Genomic DNA, 17,760 nt, shown 5'->3' on the forward strand with positions numbered 1-17,760 from the left:
ATCACTGCACCTGACGACCTTGAGCTGTAGCGAGGATAACGGATTCTGCAGCAAAACATTCCAGAAAACGCCCAGAATAGGGAAGAATCCTGGGAAATGAAGATTTGGCCAGGGTTTAATTTTTCGGCTAGACCCTTTCAGATAACTAGTGATCGGTTTGTATACCAGCTAAAAAGTCCGTGTGGCGCGCTCAGTCTCTGTGCATCAGTATATTATGTGTTGTGGAAGAGGCGTGTAGAACAGTTGCTTTGTTTTCTAGGACAAGTGGTTGTTAACTGCAGAGAACGGCCTTCTAGGATCCTGGAAGTCTAATAATTAGCTATAATTATGCGATAATTAGCATCTGATTCCCTCTTGAAAGTTTACCGGAGTATTGAATGGTAGAGAATAGTGTAGTGACAGGAAGGACTGTGACATCCAAGTAAAGGAATAATCGTTTCACAAGGGAGGTGTGGTAAAGAATGATGGGAAATATTAAAATGGCAAAGCAAATTCGTGGCACAGACATGGTAAAACCAAAGAGCAAACGACACATTCATCAGTGTAAAACGCCACAGGGAGTCTGTGAGGGACTCCAGCACGTAGGTGATGGAGGGAGACAGGGTCTCTGATCTCGCTGGGGTCTCCCACAGACAGGGGTTCTGGAGTGTGACAGACCCGAGTCACCTTCTTGCATGACAGCCACACACATGAGTACTGTTATCTTGCATCTGTAACGAATTCACTAGAACATCTTAACTACTGCTTACTTGGATTGATGAGCTGTTAATAGTTAGGTGTTATCACGGAGAAAGAGCTTAACAAAATGCTGTTCGTCCCAATTGGGATGATTTAACTTGTTTTAGATACGGGGCAGCAGTGTGTACAACTACAACTGTGATTGTGAGAATTTTACAGTGTTTCTGCTTCCATTTGTTGCCAATTTGCTATTTCTCAGATGATGATGAGGCTTTTTTTCCCCCCAATAGTTTTACAGCAGGCAGATACAGCTAAGCGACTTGCAAAAGACATGACTTCTGCCAATGGGATTTTACAATGGGTTGAACAGGGGTGTTTCGTCTTTCTCCATGTGTACAGACAGGATATGAGTTTGACCTGAACAGGATTCAGATTGGGCAGGTCTAGTTCAGCTTACTGATCCACTATGATCACTTGTGCAAAACAATATCAAAACCTCACTGAAGAGAACAACTGGAGATATATCTGACGTGGCAGTATCTCCTCCCCCTTTAGAAGGCGCAGTGTCTAGAAAAGCCTTTTTTCTCAGCCTCCTTGTTACCTGAAAATAAACAGCTGACCGATGGCAGTATTGGGATATTTACTGGCGGAGAACTGAAGCCTTCATTTCTTACACATTCCTAGGGGGTTTTTCCAGTTAAAGGGAGGATATAAAAGCTTCAGCGAATGTTAATTCACCCTGCCGATCAGTTAGACTGTCTGCTGTTGTCTTTCACAATGGAGACCTTTACTGTGTATGCACACTGTACTTCTTGCAATATTCTAATTCTGGTATAACATAAATCTAAACCTACAAACAGAAAAGAGACTCTTAAATGAAAGGGTGCTCTTGAAAGAACTAGGGATTCGTTAAAACAGAAAATCAACTGTATGGCAGGGCTGTGAGGTAACTGCAGATGACAATGGCACATAACAAAAGGTCAAAAGGTGCAATTAGGCCCGTGATCACACTAAGAGAGAGAGAAGCTGTTTCTCTGACATGAAGTTAAAAAGACATAATTTAATCCAGGGATTTATATCACTCAATTTCACTCTCACAAAACGCTCAGAATTGCAAGAGTCTATTATCTTTTCATTGAAATACATTAGCCCACGTATCGACCCGATGCAAGTTCCATAATTTAATATTACCAGAAAGATTCCAGTTATTCATCATGATATTAGAGACGTAATGCAGGACTGCACACATGACCGTCTTGAAACCATGCAAATTCTATCCATTAAAGTTCAAGTCATGGAAGGCGCCTTCTGTACAAATGCGTGGGTTCGGAAATTTCTCAGAATCCCAGTTTCCTACTTTTCATCCAATAAAAACATCCATGTTCGTGCTAATTGGATCTCTTTTTTTTTAATGAAATGTGCAGGCATGCCTAAATCCCTCAGCCCCTAGAACTCTTTCCTGAGAAAGTGGGATTTCTCAGCTCTCAAGGCTGCTGTGCTAGTAGTGTTTTTTGTGCCCAGTTGAGATGGAAGGTTGCTTGTAGAGCATTGTAAACACCCAAAGACAGAGGACCCATAAGGCTGATGCGGGCAAAGGCAGCCAGTCTGTCAGTGGATGCCCTCACAGCACTGTCCTGGGTACAGGTGTTCTGTGAGCTAGCGAGGGGGAGAATTGCAGTCCGAGTCCTGCTAGTCCAGACCCTCTAAAATTAGTTCCAAGGCACAGGGCATGATAGGCTGTCAGACATGTTGACAGAGGCCACCTACAAGAAGCTAAATGGTTAGCAAACAGGATGATCTGGGGTTAAACTGACTTCAAGCTCAGTACCCAAATCGGAGACGCTGACTTGAGAACAGCCAATGACCTGACATTCGTGACTGAGCCTGCCAGGAAAGTGTTGTGTTTCAAAGTTCCCCCACCCAGTGGCCAGGAATCATGGGACGGAGGGAGTCATTTTTAGATAGTCCTGCAAGGCACGGTGTGTTTTGAAATACTGATGTGCAGCAGGACGGGGGTGCTGACACACTCTGAAGCAACAGCTCCGTCTTCATAAAGGCGACAGCTGGTCTGTCCATTAGTCAAACTCGGATCACAGTGCAGAGGCTGCCCCAGGTTAACAACCCAAAAGGTCCCAAAACCCAGAACAATGCAAATCACCCCCAAACATCTGAGCAAAAGCAACATGAATACAGGTTTGCTTAAGATGGCTTTCTATGACGCAAGGAATTTCTACCACATGTAATGTTAGCAGACGTTTGAACTAGGCTCTCAAATAGAGTGGCAGAAGCTACACTTTTCAAGGAATACAATGTATGATTTTATTTTAGTTGTATATTGGAACCATGACTGGCGTTGTTAAGCAGAAATGACAGAGGATACTGTTATTCCTAGTTGGGCTATTACTAATATGGGCTTGTGTATGGGGCAGATACCTGCAATTCTCCCCAAAATATTTCCAGGGAAGGATCCTAGTCAATCCATGTTGACCTTCATTCACTCAACAGGTTAAAAGCCACACTGGCTTTTTCAATCGAAGGATGGAATAATTATGGATTTTGAGACAGTGTTAACATAACATCACTTTATTAGCCCTATACAATTTCTTGCATTAGGAATTCATCTTTTCACATACCCCAGCTTGCTCTCCATGAGACACACAGACAGGGAGAGAAGCTTGGGGTTAGACTGCAGGGTCAGCCATTTATACGGCGCCCCTGGAGCACTTGGGGTTAAGGGCCTTGCTCAGGGGCCCGACGGAGTAAGATTCTGCTGCTGGCCGTGGGATACGAACCAGCCAGCCTTCCAGCCACAGGTACAGATCCTTAGCCACAGAGCCACCGTTAGCATCGGATGTTCTTCACGGACAGCATATAAAGTTCCAAACGGCTGGCCGACGCGTTAGACAGGACAGTGAAGTCTGGATGGTTTTTGGTTTCCAGCACAGGCCGGGATTTCTCAGACACCTCCTCCTCCTGCCCCGCAGAGAGGTGGTTTCTAGTTACCTTCGGGACCTGGGGAAAATGTGAGGCGACACGATATACCGCCGCCTGCCCCCTCCCTCTGCACTGACGTCGCGTGTCCGCCATGCCGTTAACAGAAAAGTTTATTTGCAGGAACTGACCTAGCGCCTTGAGAGACCTCTACCCCTGATCTTTAAAAAGGGTTCGATTTCACATTCTGAAAGCATCACAGCTCCTGTACTTCTCTGTGAACTTGTCCAGTCTGACGGCTGTTAAACTGGGAGGCAGCAGCAAGATGCCAGGTTTGGTTTAGAAAGCCACACACCCAGCACATGTGCCCTAATTTCATAGACACTGCACTCTGGTTTCTGTTATACTACAGTACTGAACAGAAGGAGCCAATACATAAATACCAGCACAATGGAAGAAGGTTAAATGTCCTAAATGAAATCCCATTAAAATGTTTTTTTAGGAAAATAACATTTGCCTACAGTGTTTTCTAATTATATGTAATCATATAATTATTGGATTTAATTGGACTTTCACATATACAGTAAGTGGATTTTCTGTTCAACAACCAGCTCATGATGGGACTGCTAAGACTCGATGGTTAGATATCTAACTATCAAAGACATCTGATGAGTCTTTGGAAGCAGATAAATAACCCAGATGGGCCATTTGGCGATGGGGTGACTGGTGTTCTGGTTTGGTTTTTCCTAGGTGAGTGCAAAGCAGCCCCAGGAGTTTGAGCACATCCTCTCCGAGATCGGTGAGTTTGTAGAATCCTGTCATTCGTGCACGTATACTCCTGGAGGAATTCCATAGCTGTGCGTGAACAGCTGAAGTCACATAAACAACAAAATTAGTCTTTTCTCATGGCTACCACAGGGTACAGGAAGATGGGAACGTCTTGATCAGTGCTGACCGGCAGGATCGAGTCATGCACATACAGTTATGGCAAAGGAACAAGTAAAGGTTAATTCCATGCTGAAAAGAGAAGAAAAGAAACAACGTTTTGGCTGTGGAGCCTTTTTCTGGTGTGAATTTGGGACTTTACTTGTTCCTTTGCAGCCTTCGCATGCTGACGCAGATACCTACTTGAGCTACTTCATTTTCGGCAAAGTCTCTGTAAGGACAATGTTCATATTGATTTTGATTCCATCCATAATTTCATTCCATACTACAACGAGGTCTTACTGTATGAAAAGCGATTGCATTGTTTTCTGTATTTCGAATTTCTGATCTAGGCATTGTACCTCAGTTCCTGTAACGCGTGCATTCTTATTGAATGCTGCTCAGTAGACGGCAATTTGCAATTCCAAGAGCATAATTAATTAACATAACACTTTTACACCAAGCTCTCTGCAGATTCAACAATGATCCTAGGTATTTTAGAATGGAGACAGAGCGGCCCCATCCAGAACATTGTGCCAATTTGCATGTCCCCCACGCCGTGTCCTTGGGCAAGACCATTGAAATATAGGACAAATGGAAACCTCCAGGCCCCATTTCCAAGCAAAAAAAAAATTCAAAAGCGTTTTAATTTGGTTGCCGGGAGGTGGGGAGCACACAGATGATTAGTAAGCGGTGTAAACAAAGGCCCATTCCACAGATAATGGAAACATTTGAGGCTTTCTGAGTGGGAGACTCTGCCACAAAACTGAGCAGGCAGAAAAACCGCATTTATTTTTTAAGGTTTCATATCTCACCGTAAATTGATTTTAGATAAGATAAGATCACTTTATTAGCCATATACAATTTCTTGCATTAGGAGTTCAACTTTTCGCATACCCATGAGACACACAGACAGGGAGAGAAGCTTTGGGACAGAGCGCAGGGTCAGCTATTGTACAGTGCCCCTGGGGCAGTTGGGGTTAAGGGCCTTGCTCAGGGGCCCAACAGAGTAGGATTCCTCTGCCGGCCGCGGGATTTGAACTGGCAACCTTCCAGCCACAGGCGCAGAGCCACCACTCCACCCCTAATATAATATAAGGTATGAAATATCCAAGACCCCCAAAACAGTCACTGATCCAAAAAGTCCCATTCCTTTAAAGTCTTGCAATTGAATGAATGAAATGCCCTCTCCTAAATGAAGCCTACTGTACATCAGTGTATTTAGGAACCAGCTTTGAATTTGAAAAGTTTAAATTCTCACAGGACGTTAATCAGGAGAGGGGCAGGCCAGGCAGATTGGCTGACTTTTCCAATTACCAGTAAATCCTTACCAAAGACTTGATCTACTGATAGATCAGGCAGTCCCCTAGGTATTGTCAGGGATTGCACTGTTTATCATTTGGAACTCCTATTTACTCGCATGTTGGTACTCTGTGAACAGTAAGAACTGCTTGGACAGGCCAGTGAAATTCTGAAACATGTGAAGCCCAATCCACCCCCTTCTTCCAGGACTGGCTTCAGCAGAGCCTGAGACGAGGTCAGAGGCATGTAGACATTTTCTCCTTTGGTAGAGTCGAGTCTATTGCCACATGAACTGTACATCGGAATTCTTAATCGCACTGATCTCTGGGTACATACGCAGTACAGCAGACACCAGAACACCGTGTAGACAACAGGAACATTCAATATGTTGTAGAACAATAAACACAAAGTAGTAGTGAAACACAAAGAAAAACCATGGTAGACTATGCAAAATAGTGCAGCTGTGTTAGCTGTTGAGGTTGTGTACTGCAGTGGGATAGAAGCTGTTCTTGAGTCTAGTGGTCCCTGCTTTAAGACAAGATCACTTTATTAGCCATATACAATTTCTTGCATTAGGAATTTGTCTTTAATACCACAGCTTGCTCTCCATGAGACACACAGACAGGGAGAGAAGCTTGGGGTCAGAGCACAGGGTCAGCCATTAATATGGTGCCCCTGGAGCAGCTGGGGTTAAGGGCCTTGCTCAGCAGCCCAACGGAGTAGGATTCCTCTGCCAGCCGCGGGATACGAACCGGCAACCTTCCAGCCACAGGCGCAGATCCTTAGCCACAGAGCCACCGCTCCGCCCCAATGGTGCGGTTCCATTTCCCAAAGCGCAGGGGAGAGTCTGTGGCCGAGACGATTGGGTGGGGTCATGGTTTTGGGTTGGGATCTTTGGTTTTCAAAGATCTGCGGTTTCTTCAAACCAGCGAAGGGGAGGAAAGTCTGCCCTGCGGTGCTGAAAACACCCACACAGTGAGACTGCAGCTCATAAAAAAAAAAAAACCTGAAACTGCCTTGAGCTGCTGTGCCTTGGGATTCAGACTCCCATCTCCATCCTGCTACACTACGTATTCGGGGAGCTGCCTGGAGCTGCACTGCAAAATAAGAATCACTGAGAACCATTAAGAAATCTGATTCTCAAGAAGCAGAAGTAAGTGAATGAGTGACGAATGTGTTTACTTCATCTCCCAATACTCACTCTAGAGCAAGCAGTGCAGGAGACAGTGGAGCCCGAAGAGCTTATTAGAAGAACCAGGAGGAGGCAGCATATGACCACTCATACTGATACAAGGTGAGGAGAGTCCCTTTGTTAATGACTCCAGAGTTAACCAAGCTAACAACAGTTCCATCTGTCAAAGCACCTGCAAAATGTTTATTACGAAACAGTGCAACAGTGCAAGAGAGAGGTTACAAACAAGATGAAGCCATTTGGCCTTTCTTTTGGCTGCTGGTCGCTTAACGGCCTTTGAACCTGTCAACTCTGACTGTCTTAATTTTGTATCTCACGCTGTCAGAAACAATTGTATTGAGTGCCATTCCCTTAAGTTCTTCCGAACTGAATGTTGTAGTCGTGCTCTTTCCTAAACTAAGCCTACATCGGTGTAGCTAGCTTTGAATTTGAAAACCTACAATCTTTACAGAACCTTATCAGGAAAGAGGATTAATGCCAGGCTGTGCAGATTGTCCAAATTTCCCAATTACCTGCAGAGAAAGTCAATCCTTACCACAAACCTGCTCTTCTGAGAGATCATGCTGCCCCCTAGGTATTGTATGAAAGTGCAGTTTATCATGGTTCTGCATCTCCCACACTGCTGTTTTGTTACACAATATTCTTTTTTCAAAGACTTGTCAATGCCATGCCTACAGGATGCGATGCATTTGTCTGCTGACACCTTAACTGGGTTAACTTGACTGTCTTAAACTAATCATGCTTTTTTATCTTCCTACAACCGGTTGTCATTTGTCTTTCATTCATCCGTGGACTCTCCCTGTCTGTGTGTTGACAAAGAGACACTATTGAAGTTCGGTACAAAACATCTGCAATCTCTGGTTAGAATCATACGAGATTCTTCGTGGGGTTGAGAACATTTTTTTTCCCCGTATTATTTTTGTTTTATCTGTAGAACCGAGACGTCGAGCTCAGAATTTCCCGGAGAGAGAGGCAGTCAGTCCTCACCATGATCGGATGAGAAGATGGTGAGCTGAAAGAGATACTTTACCTTTCATGGACAACAGTGAAGCTCCCATTTCACAGCAATAGGATCCATTATGAACTCACGCAGGACGACTGCTCCAACACAAAATGTGCTTTGGAAGTTGAAACGCTTATACTGTATTACACAAACTGACTCAAAAAAGAAAAAGAAGATCCCATATCCAAAGATTTAAACATCCAATTCTTGGCAATGGCTCTTATTCAAAACCCTGTAAATCTTATACAGGACATCCAATACATTTCATCTGTAATGTAATGGAATCTTTGTTCAGTCTCTAATGTTTCCTCTTTCCCTGCGTGTAACATTTGTAAAACTAGTGTTTTATTAGCAGGGACTGTCTGTTTTGAATAACACAAAGTTTGGAACTTGACATCAATTTATCATTGAAGAGCTATTAGCGTTACAGACCATATTATTTGCCCTGCAGGAATATAGAGTAGTTCTATGGTTTTACCTTTCTTGGATGTGGAGATCTGTGGTGGACTTCCAGTTCTGCCTGATCCAAGCACTTCACATATTAGTCGACTTCAATGTTATCGTTCAACATTATATAAATGATTGTATAAAAATGCAATTGGCTTTGCAACATTAGTGGTTGATATTGAGAGACATGTAAAAGCTGCAGAACTGTGGCTCTGCAGCACAGGGTGGGGGTGGTGTAAAAGGACATGGCTTGAATGCCAAGGGACCAAAGTACAAGTAGAGGCTCTTAGCAGCAGGCACAGCAAGATTGCTTTTAGGAGCATGGAGTCGGATTTCCAGTACCATTACCTGTGGTGTTATTTTGCAAAACCTTGTTTTGCCACAAAGAATGCACTTAGGTGGTGCCTTTCCAGCATGGTATGCGACATTAATGGGTGATAGCTGGAGACCCCTCTCTATGACCCTGCTTGTTGCGCTACAATAAATAAACTTTGGGGGCAAACATGGCATTCTGGGAACCCTCTTCCATTTATGGTTTAGGTATGGTTGCCATCGGAGACCACTTCAGGCCTCGCTGGCTACCCTATTGACACCCATGTTGCACCTCCCTCAACCCCACCCGTGTGTGATGGACGTTCCTAAATTTCTTGTCCAGGGACTGTACAATGCAAATTGCAGATCGAATCAGTTCAATGAATGCGGTCTCAGCAAGACGTTGTAAGGAACCTACCTTGTAAGAATAGAATTCTTAAAGTATCATATATATAGTTAGAAATCATATTCAAGTACATTACAAATGTAGAAAGTGTCCAAAACCTTTTTTTATTGTCTGTTTTACAGATGAACCGAGACACTTTGTCTCTGGGAAGAGAAGACTGATCAAAGGGGAGGACGATCTTCACCCCCGAAGATGTGAACACCTTAGCTGTAAAACTGAGAGCACAGCCTCAGAAGACATTTAGAGAAAGAAAAGCGCAGACAATCGTCTTAAGAATATAGTGAAATCCATTTGAATAGTCTTTTGTTTCTGGCTTTAACGCTTCATTGATTTTCTAGACTTTTAGAAGCAATGGTTAAAATTGTGGTTTTTAACCTTTAATTTTGTAAAAAGTAAAGCCCTCATCTCCGTATCGTCCCCTGCTGTGTACCCATTACAGAATCTAATGGCTATACATGCCTTTCAATTTCTCAGTTCTTGAACTGACAAGGCTAACATTCTTGTGTATTTTGGTTTATTGCTTTAAATAAATGAACTTTCAAAAAAACAACCTATTGGCCATATAAGGTTTTAAAGGTAATAACAGCCTGTGGAATTCATTGTGAACTGTTCGAAAAGCCTTCATGACAAGTACTTGCATTTAATTTATTATGTGCCGCGTTTGCTAAAAGAGTTAGTATGGTTTGCTATACAATGATGATGTTAACACTTACTGTAAAAATAAAACATTCTAATAAAAGGGATTTGTCATTATTATAGATTATAAACAGGCACCCCCCATTTACGAATTTTCACTATAAAGTGTTGTGTATATTTTTGCCATTTTTCAAAAATCGACCGTTTTTGCGCTAACGAACTCCTGCGCTGATACATCCTGCCGTAGGCGGAGGAATACACCTCTGTGCGTAGCATAGGTCCAAGCATCATATGTCGTCCGCTATGACCGTATTAAGAATTCAGCTGTAACAAAGTGTGCAAATTTACACTTTATATATTTTATGAAATATGAACCTATGTTTTGCTATAACGAGCTGAATTTCTACGTTGATCCTACTCCATGTGGAGGAATACACTTCTGTGCGTAGCGGAAGCTCAAACACTACGTTGTCCACTACGACGACGCCTGCAAATTCAGACGTTTTTTGAATATTCAGACGTATTTTCTTATTAGTTCTTACCATATCGAGCATCCTATTTCTGTTATGTTAGACTTATTGTGAGTGTTCTGTTCAAGCTAAAACATTTAATATATATATAAAGTGATATATATATATAAATATATATATAAAGTAATACTGTCGTCACTGTAATGATTTCGCACTGCGCAAAATTTTGAAAATGTGTGGATATTTCTGGGATTTACATATATTCTTATGGGAATTATTATTTTTTATTTAAAAACTTGTCCTTACGAACAGTTTTCATGGAAGGGATACAGCCAGGGATGCTTGTATCGTATTTCAATAGGTGGCGTTTTTGACCATGTGGTCTCAACTGCTCCCTCCAGTGGACAAAGCGCGCCACTCTTTTCTTATTCTTTCAGTAAATCCCCACAGATTCGGAGTTTTAATTTTTCAAAAGTGGTTTTGCCATCATCATTAAGCTATTATGAAAAAAAAAATTTTTTAGCGGAACCTGTTCTTTAGCAGACAGAACGTTATAACGAGATAAACTGCTCTGCAGCGAGCTCCACGTCTCGGACGTCCAAAAAGCAGAGTGACAAACTACAAATAATACATCACGTGTTAACAATCACATTTGCACGAATATCTCCTCAGCATTTGCCCAACGATATAAATTAAATTACTGTGCGCTTTCAAAGTACGATAGAACATTAAGCCACTGTGTCTGCTGAACAGTAACGAGCAACATTTATCAGCACCGTGTTCCGCTTCATCTAAAGACATTCAGCTGCACGACTTTCTCAGTCTTTTAAGTAAAACAAACGATCGATTGCGGTATAGGTATTTTTTTATTCTGGGTTGTAAAGTGTCAAATACAGTTTCTAGATTTTTTTTTAGAAAAAAATGGAATCGCCCAACGTGGGGCTCGAACCCACGACCCTGAGATTAAGAGTCTCATGCTCTACCGACTGAGCTAGCCGGGCGCTTCTGCAAACAAACTCGCTTGACGTCGCCTTTTTCCTGACTCAGTATTGAGGATGACATAATTTGATCATTTTAGCGATGAATTTGACGTGCAAAACCGCATTCTTTAATTTCTCAAACAATACCCCCAAATGTATGCTAAGCTTCAATGGGTTATTAGCAGTGCTTCTTTTTGATTAGCAATAGCCTGATTTACAGATTGCAGATGCATTTCTGTTTCTAAAAATGTAATTCATTCTTGAGAAAAAATAGGACGTATAATGCATTTTCACAGAAGCTCCGACAACCTTCTGCTTGCAGGAGCCGTGCAGGAGGCTGGAAATCGCGGCGGTGTACATGTTGAGGAGAAACTATGGCGAGTGTTACGTAAAGTCGGAGAATGTCGGCTTGGTTGCGGGGGATTGAAAAAAAATGTGAAGAATTTGGGTCTAGCGGTAGATGGCAGTGCTATTAAAACTGTGTAACCTGCGATGTGGTTACGCAGCCATTACACGGACAAGTGGAAGGGAAGGAGAGCAGCCCGCCTTCTGTGGGACTGAAGCCGAGGCGCAGCGACAGGGAGCCGGGAGGGTTTGGGGCGAAGACCTCGGCCCCCCAACTGGTCTGCAGACAACTGGACGGCCCGGTGCTTAAAAGGAGCCCAAATACGTCACGTCACTGATTCAAAGGTGGGGGGGCGGATGAAGGGGGTTGTAAATTGAGCTGGAAAAAAATAAAACGTGGACAAAGAGGGTGAGAAAGTGCGTGTAAAAGCCGAAAAGTGCCAAGACCGTAGCGCGCAGGGTGCGTGTTGCCTGGTTACGAAGTGAATCGTGAAACGGCTTTCGGGTGTCGGAGTCTCTCACTGCAGGCCGCGCTGCCCCAGATCGCCGGCTCGGCTCCTGAGAAGTGGGGTTTTAGGGAGCACCCCAATGGCGCCCCTCAAGTGCAGTTTTTATTACTGTTAAGACTTAAGAGCCTCGTCGTAGCTAGCGCAACACCACTTGCCCGGTAGCTCGTTTTACAGCCCTATTGAGTTCAGAAAAACATGCAGTTAAGTTTCTGTGTACATTATATATATATATGAAATCCCTAAACAAACCTTATCTAAGATTTACGTAATTTCACGCCAAACGCCCCACCTATGGTTTCCGTAGTTTGTCTTTGTGTATAATTTTTTTTAAGAGTTGCCATCGTGAACTGGCAACGTAACACCGTTGATGAATGTAAAGGCGTGTACCTACCTTTAATGAGGGCAACTGCAATGATATTAAACATACTGCTAATCTCCCGCAATGTTGACAAAGAGTAGAGTTTCTCGTTTAAACTTCTTGCAGTTGACGAAAGGGCGCTCGTCTTTTGTGCAGGACTAACCCGAACCAATAGAGGTCTTAAATATGTGGGGCTTATAGTGGCTTCATAATATTTGCTTTTGGTTTTAAGTAACTTATTAACTGTCTGCCATGCTAACCTCATAAACAAAGCACATTCGTCTTCAGCGTTTTGCCAAAGCCTTTTCTGGTGTTTTATATTCGGGGACTTTTCATAAGAAAAAATGTAAATTCTTGGAGAAAGTGTAATTGGGGCAGCAATACTTTATTTTTTTACTATAATGGGAATTAAATAATAGGAATTGAGAGATTCCTAAAGCAAGAATAGAAAGACTCTTAGCTGGCCACAAGAAATGTTTGGAAGCTGTGATTTCTGCCTAAGGAGGTGTTACTAAGTACTGACCAAAACTTTTGTACATGCCACTTTCATAGTTTTATTTTTTTCAATCTGTTAAATTCAGCAAATGAGTAGTAACTGTGCATTAAAATGTGCAGAAATATGTTTACGTTTGTACCCTGCAGAGGTAGTGATCACTTATTTTCAGTAAAAATTTAAGTGAAACATGCAGTTTGACCAGGGGTGCCCACACTTTTGCATACAACTGTAAGACTGGTTTCTGTCAAAATCTGATTTATTATAGATGCTTTTTTGGCAGGTGGTCAATCTTAAAATGCTTTTATTTTTAAGCAACATCAAAGATGGCAAGCAGTTTTAGTTAAGGGGTGGCAAAATTGACATTAATTCCATTTAGGAATTGTCCTTTAAGGAATGTTGTCTGCAGACAGATAAAAGAAATTCTGTTTCTTTAGTCTTGAACAGAGGAGAATCTAATGAAAGTGGTTAAATCTTGAAACATATTGACAAATTCTATGCAGATCTATACTTTCAAACCATAATAAAATTAGGACCCAAAACCCTGAGTGCGTTTAGGGCATTTAGGTGAGGTTCCATTTATTGAAGTTAAGAAAGCATGTCTGTACACAAACAGTTGTAGAGGAGTGGAACAAATTACCCATGTTGAGGTTGGTTCCCTGGGATTCTTCAGGAAAATGCAGGATGAGGTCCTTGGATCAATAAGGTATTAGCAAATTTCAAATGAGCAAGAGGGATCGAATACTCGCCTCTCATCTGCAGTGTTTCTTGTGATAATCACCTCTCCCGAGGCCCCCAACAACATCAAGGCCCGTAATTGTTTATACCGTAAAACAAAACCATTTATTTTCTCTGATTGCAAATGCATCTGTCCGAAGCAGGTGTCTTTGTCTATTTCCTGCCGCACTGAAATATATGTGATATGAAATGGGTAGACTGCGTTAGAATATGCGTCAGGCAGAGTTTTATATTGTTTTTCCGTTTACAGAACGGCGTGTTGGAGGTCTGGAAATGATGGATGCAGACGCAGCGAGCGATTTCAAGATGGAAGCCGTGCGGATCAAAGAGGAGGTGGTGGATGAGGAGAGTTCAGAGACGTCGTGCCGTGAAGATGCCGCCGAGGTCGCCGAGCCAGGGCGCGCCGTGGGCGACGAGGGCTTCCCGGAGATGGAGTGCGTCACGATCAAGGACGACCTGGGGGGCACCTGTCGCATTTCTGAAAGATCCTCGTCGATTCGTTCCTGCAACGCAGGTCGAGTACCAAAAGAATGAGAGAGCGCTCGTTTGATAACACACTGCTGTGTGGCTGTTTCTTGCCTGTTATTTCGTGTTATCTGGAATCCTGCTACTTAACCCTTCCCCTGCGTCTCTCTGTCTGTGTCCCTGTAGATCTGGAAACGGATCGCTGCCAGTGCCCGCAGTGTAGCCCTTCCTGCCCGGGGCAGAAGACCCTTGGAAAGCACACACTGTCCCAACACGGGGGCCGTGCCGAGGCAGAGGACGGAGCGATGGGTCTTTCTCTGAGCTTGCCCGTCGTCAGCCCGGCTCTCCCTCCGCCGTCTCCCAGCAAGCCCGGAGATGGGGAGAGCCTCCTGACGTTCCACCACTGCCCGGAATGCCAGCGGAGTTTCCCGTGCGCGGACAGCCTGGAAGGGCAGCGGGGGGGCGCGGCCGGCCGCGGGGGTCCGGCAGAGGCGGCGGGGCCCCTCCGCCACTGCGTGAGAGGCGGGAAGACTTTCAGGCACAGGGGAGAGCTGGAGGCTCACCACAGGACGCCCACGGGAGACGCGCCCCACACTTGCTCCGTCTGCAGCAGGAGCTTCAGCCAGCTGGGCTCCCTGAAGCTCCACCAGAAGAGCCACTCGGGCGAGCCCCCCCATCACTGCGGCGGCTGCGGGAAGAGCTTCCGGCAGCTGCGGACCCTGAAGAGGCACCAGCTCCTCCACGCCGAGCCGCGGGCCCCCCACTGCGCGGACTGCGGCCGGGGGTTCGGGCAGCTGCGCGGCCCGCACGAGCACGAGCGCGCCCACGGCGGCGCGACCCTCTACATCTGCGCGGACTGCGGGAAGAGCTTCCGGCAGTCGGGCAACCTGCAGAGGCACCAGCGGATCCACACGGGCGAGACGCCTTACCACTGCGCCGACTGCGACAAGAGCTTCAGCCAGCTGGGCTCCCTCAAGCTCCACCAGCGCAGCCACACCGGCGAGACGCCCTACCACTGCAACTTCTGCGAGAAGAGCTTCAGCCAGCTGGAGAACCTCAAGAGGCACCGGCGGACGCACACGGGCGAGACGCCTTACCCTTGCACCGAGTGCGGGAAGAGTTTCAGCCAGCTGGGCAACCTCAAGGCCCATCTCCGCATCCACACCGGGGAGACCCCCTTCCAGTGCTCCGAGTGCGGGAAGAGCTTCAAGAACAAGGGCAACCTGAAGGCCCACCAGCGCATCCACACCGGGGAGACGCCCTTCCACTGCTCCGAGTGCGGGAAGAGTTTCGGCTGGCTGGCCGCCCTCAAGACCCACCAGCGCACCCACACCGGCGAGCGGCCGTACCACTGCGCCAGGTGCGGCAACAGCTTCACCTACTCCTACAAACTCCGCACGCACGCCTGCCAGGTGTGAGCAGAGAGGGCCGGGGGGGTGGGGGTCACTGGCCCGTCTTGTACTGTATATGCTGGACGGTATGTGTACATATACCTGGGTTTTACCATCTCATTTAGGAAGAGAGAACCCAGTGTTTGTGAATCAAAAGGGTGAGGTCAAAGCGAAGTAAAAAAGAATGTAAAAATGTGAGAAATGACTCCACCACGTGCACTTTTCTAGTATTGCCGAAAGGAAAAAAGAAGACTACATAACTGCTGTTTCACTGGCTTCCAGAGGCCTGTGGGAGCAATAATACTCTGAGGCTTCACAGCACTGAAGGTTGGCGTGAGAGATTTGAGGCTGGATCCCAGACTGCTCTGGGGGTGACAGAAAGTGTCCCTTTTCTGATCATTTGCCCATTTCTGGGATGACAACAAGTGCCTCCTACCTGCTGTCCGGAACCTGTCTGCCAATTCCTTTTTTTCAGCTCTTCGTTTGTAAAATCCACTTCCACCTTTTTCTTCAGACTCCTGCCTTGACTTGTTGTTTCCCGAATTTCATTAGAACCCGGCTTCTCTTCTGCGAACAAGGGTCTGCTCTGCATCTTTTCAAGATGAGGGCCGTGAGATTTTCTGCCGTTTGTGTAATGTCGGTGTGAGAATTCCAGGTAGTATCTAACAACACTGCCCGGTGGCACTTATTTGAAATAACCGTTTGTCTCATCTTTGTTTGTTTCCTTGGTGAACCTGGTAATGAAATTGAGAAGCCACATTCCACTGAGTCAGAAGAGATTAAGGTCCACATTCCTGACCGGCCAGCCCATATGTTCGATACACTCGGTGAATTTCAAGGGGAAAAAAAAGGCTATTTTTGTGAAAGGTACAAAAATAACATCTTGTTTTTCTCTGTCAAAACCTTGAAGCAAAGTTGAGCAAACATTAGTATTGATAAAAGAAACACAAATCTGAGCTTTGTCTTATTCAAGGAGGTCTAATCTTCAGAACATCATGTGGCTGCTCCTGCTCATTGTACAGTGTATCTTGTTGCCAGAGTTTCCTGCCGAGCTGCTGCATTGCAATTAAGCTTTCTCTTCAAGTTAAGGAGATCTTGTTACATTCTGTTGGAGGAAACGTAACTATTTTATCACAGAAATTAAGCATGAACTGCAGGTGAGTGCAAAGGCAGCTTTTATTTTTACAGAACTACTGTAGACGCAACATAACTCGAATGATCCCTTTTTAAAATTACCACAGTCCTTTTTTTCTGAAGTACGGAAATTCAGATGGACATACAGTGCAGATCAGATCTCGCTTCAAATGCGAGTCCCCCCAAAATCCCGAAGACAAATCCAGCACTGCACATTCCCAGACTTCTTGTAGAGCAGGTTGTCTTCTTGGTCTGTTCTAGTGCCCTGTTTGTATAAGCAGTATGTGTAGCAGTGGGAGGATGTGGGATATACTGTATTGTACACACTACAGGGAGGATATTCCAGGATAGTAGATACTGTAGGTCTGATCTGTTTGGGTGGAGAACAAATTCTTAAGATTAAACGGTTGTTAAACCTTAAACGGCTCTCCATTTATTTAACATAAAATACGGTTTAGGTGTATGACTTGGCTTGTTCAGAACAAGGCAGGTGTAATGAAAATGTTCTTCACTTAAACCGCTGTTTTTGCCACAACTGTAGAATTGTATACTGGAACAAAGAAACGCAACACCTCCTCCTCCACACTCTGGCCCTCCCGTCTGTGTGGAACAGGCTGAAGAGTGACTCATCCGTGAAGAGGACCTGATGCCACCGCTGACGAGTCCATCGCAGCCCCTGTCTGGCCCAAGCCAGTCGGGTGTGACGTCTAGGAGGTGTGAGCAGAGGGCCTCTGACAGGTCGCCTGGCTCTAAGGCCAGCAGCATGGAGCCTCACTGTCCTGTCACCGACGCGGGTATTGTGTCTGCTGGCAGTTTCAGCAGCAGTACGGGTGGCAGATCCGAAACGATCTCTCAGATGGACCAGTCTGATGTGTCGGTCCTGCTCTGGCGTGGTCACTCGAGGGCGACCGGATCTTGGACGGTCATCTGTCCTGCCGGTCCGCTGAAACCTTCTCTGCAGTCGGGACACAGTGGAGCGGCTTATTCCATAGTGTCTGGCAACGCTGGCACATGACATGTCTGCCTGCAGCATACCAGTGGCCCTC

General features: G+C 45.1%; 1 protein-coding gene and 1 non-coding gene across 2 annotated transcripts; one reads left to right on the forward strand and one right to left on the reverse strand.

Annotated features, from left to right (window-relative positions):
• Positions 1-11,229: 11,229 nt before the first annotated feature.
• trnak-cuu (transfer RNA lysine (anticodon CUU)) lies at positions 11,230-11,302 on the reverse strand. The gene has a single exon. It is a non-coding gene; the product is annotated as a tRNA-Lys (tRNA).
• A 2,695-nt stretch (positions 11,303-13,997) lies between these two features.
• On the forward strand, positions 13,998-17,136 carry LOC102688468 (zinc finger protein 436-like). Its single transcript, XM_069180875.1, has 2 exons — positions 13,998-14,238; positions 14,376-17,136. Exons 1-2 carry the CDS (start codon positions 13,998-14,000, stop codon positions 15,605-15,607), a joined length of 1,473 nt encoding a protein of 490 aa, XP_069036976.1. The 3' UTR covers positions 15,608-17,136.
• Positions 17,137-17,760: the final 624 nt, after the last annotated feature.

This window comes from Lepisosteus oculatus, chromosome 19 (assembly GCF_040954835.1).
Source record: "Lepisosteus oculatus isolate fLepOcu1 chromosome 19, fLepOcu1.hap2, whole genome shotgun sequence".
NCBI classification, from domain to species: domain Eukaryota; kingdom Metazoa; phylum Chordata; class Actinopteri; order Semionotiformes; family Lepisosteidae; genus Lepisosteus; species Lepisosteus oculatus.

Bases quoted from the DNA above. Each gene is read 5' to 3' on its own strand.
- LOC102688468 (XM_069180875.1), top strand. From the start codon at position 13,998: ATGATGGATGCAGACGCAGCGAGCGATTTCAAGATGGAAGCCGTGCGG. The intron at 14,239-14,375 runs GTCGAGTACCAA...GTGTCCCTGTAG, and splicing joins GATTCGTTCCTGCAACGCAG to ATCTGGAAACGGATCGCTGC.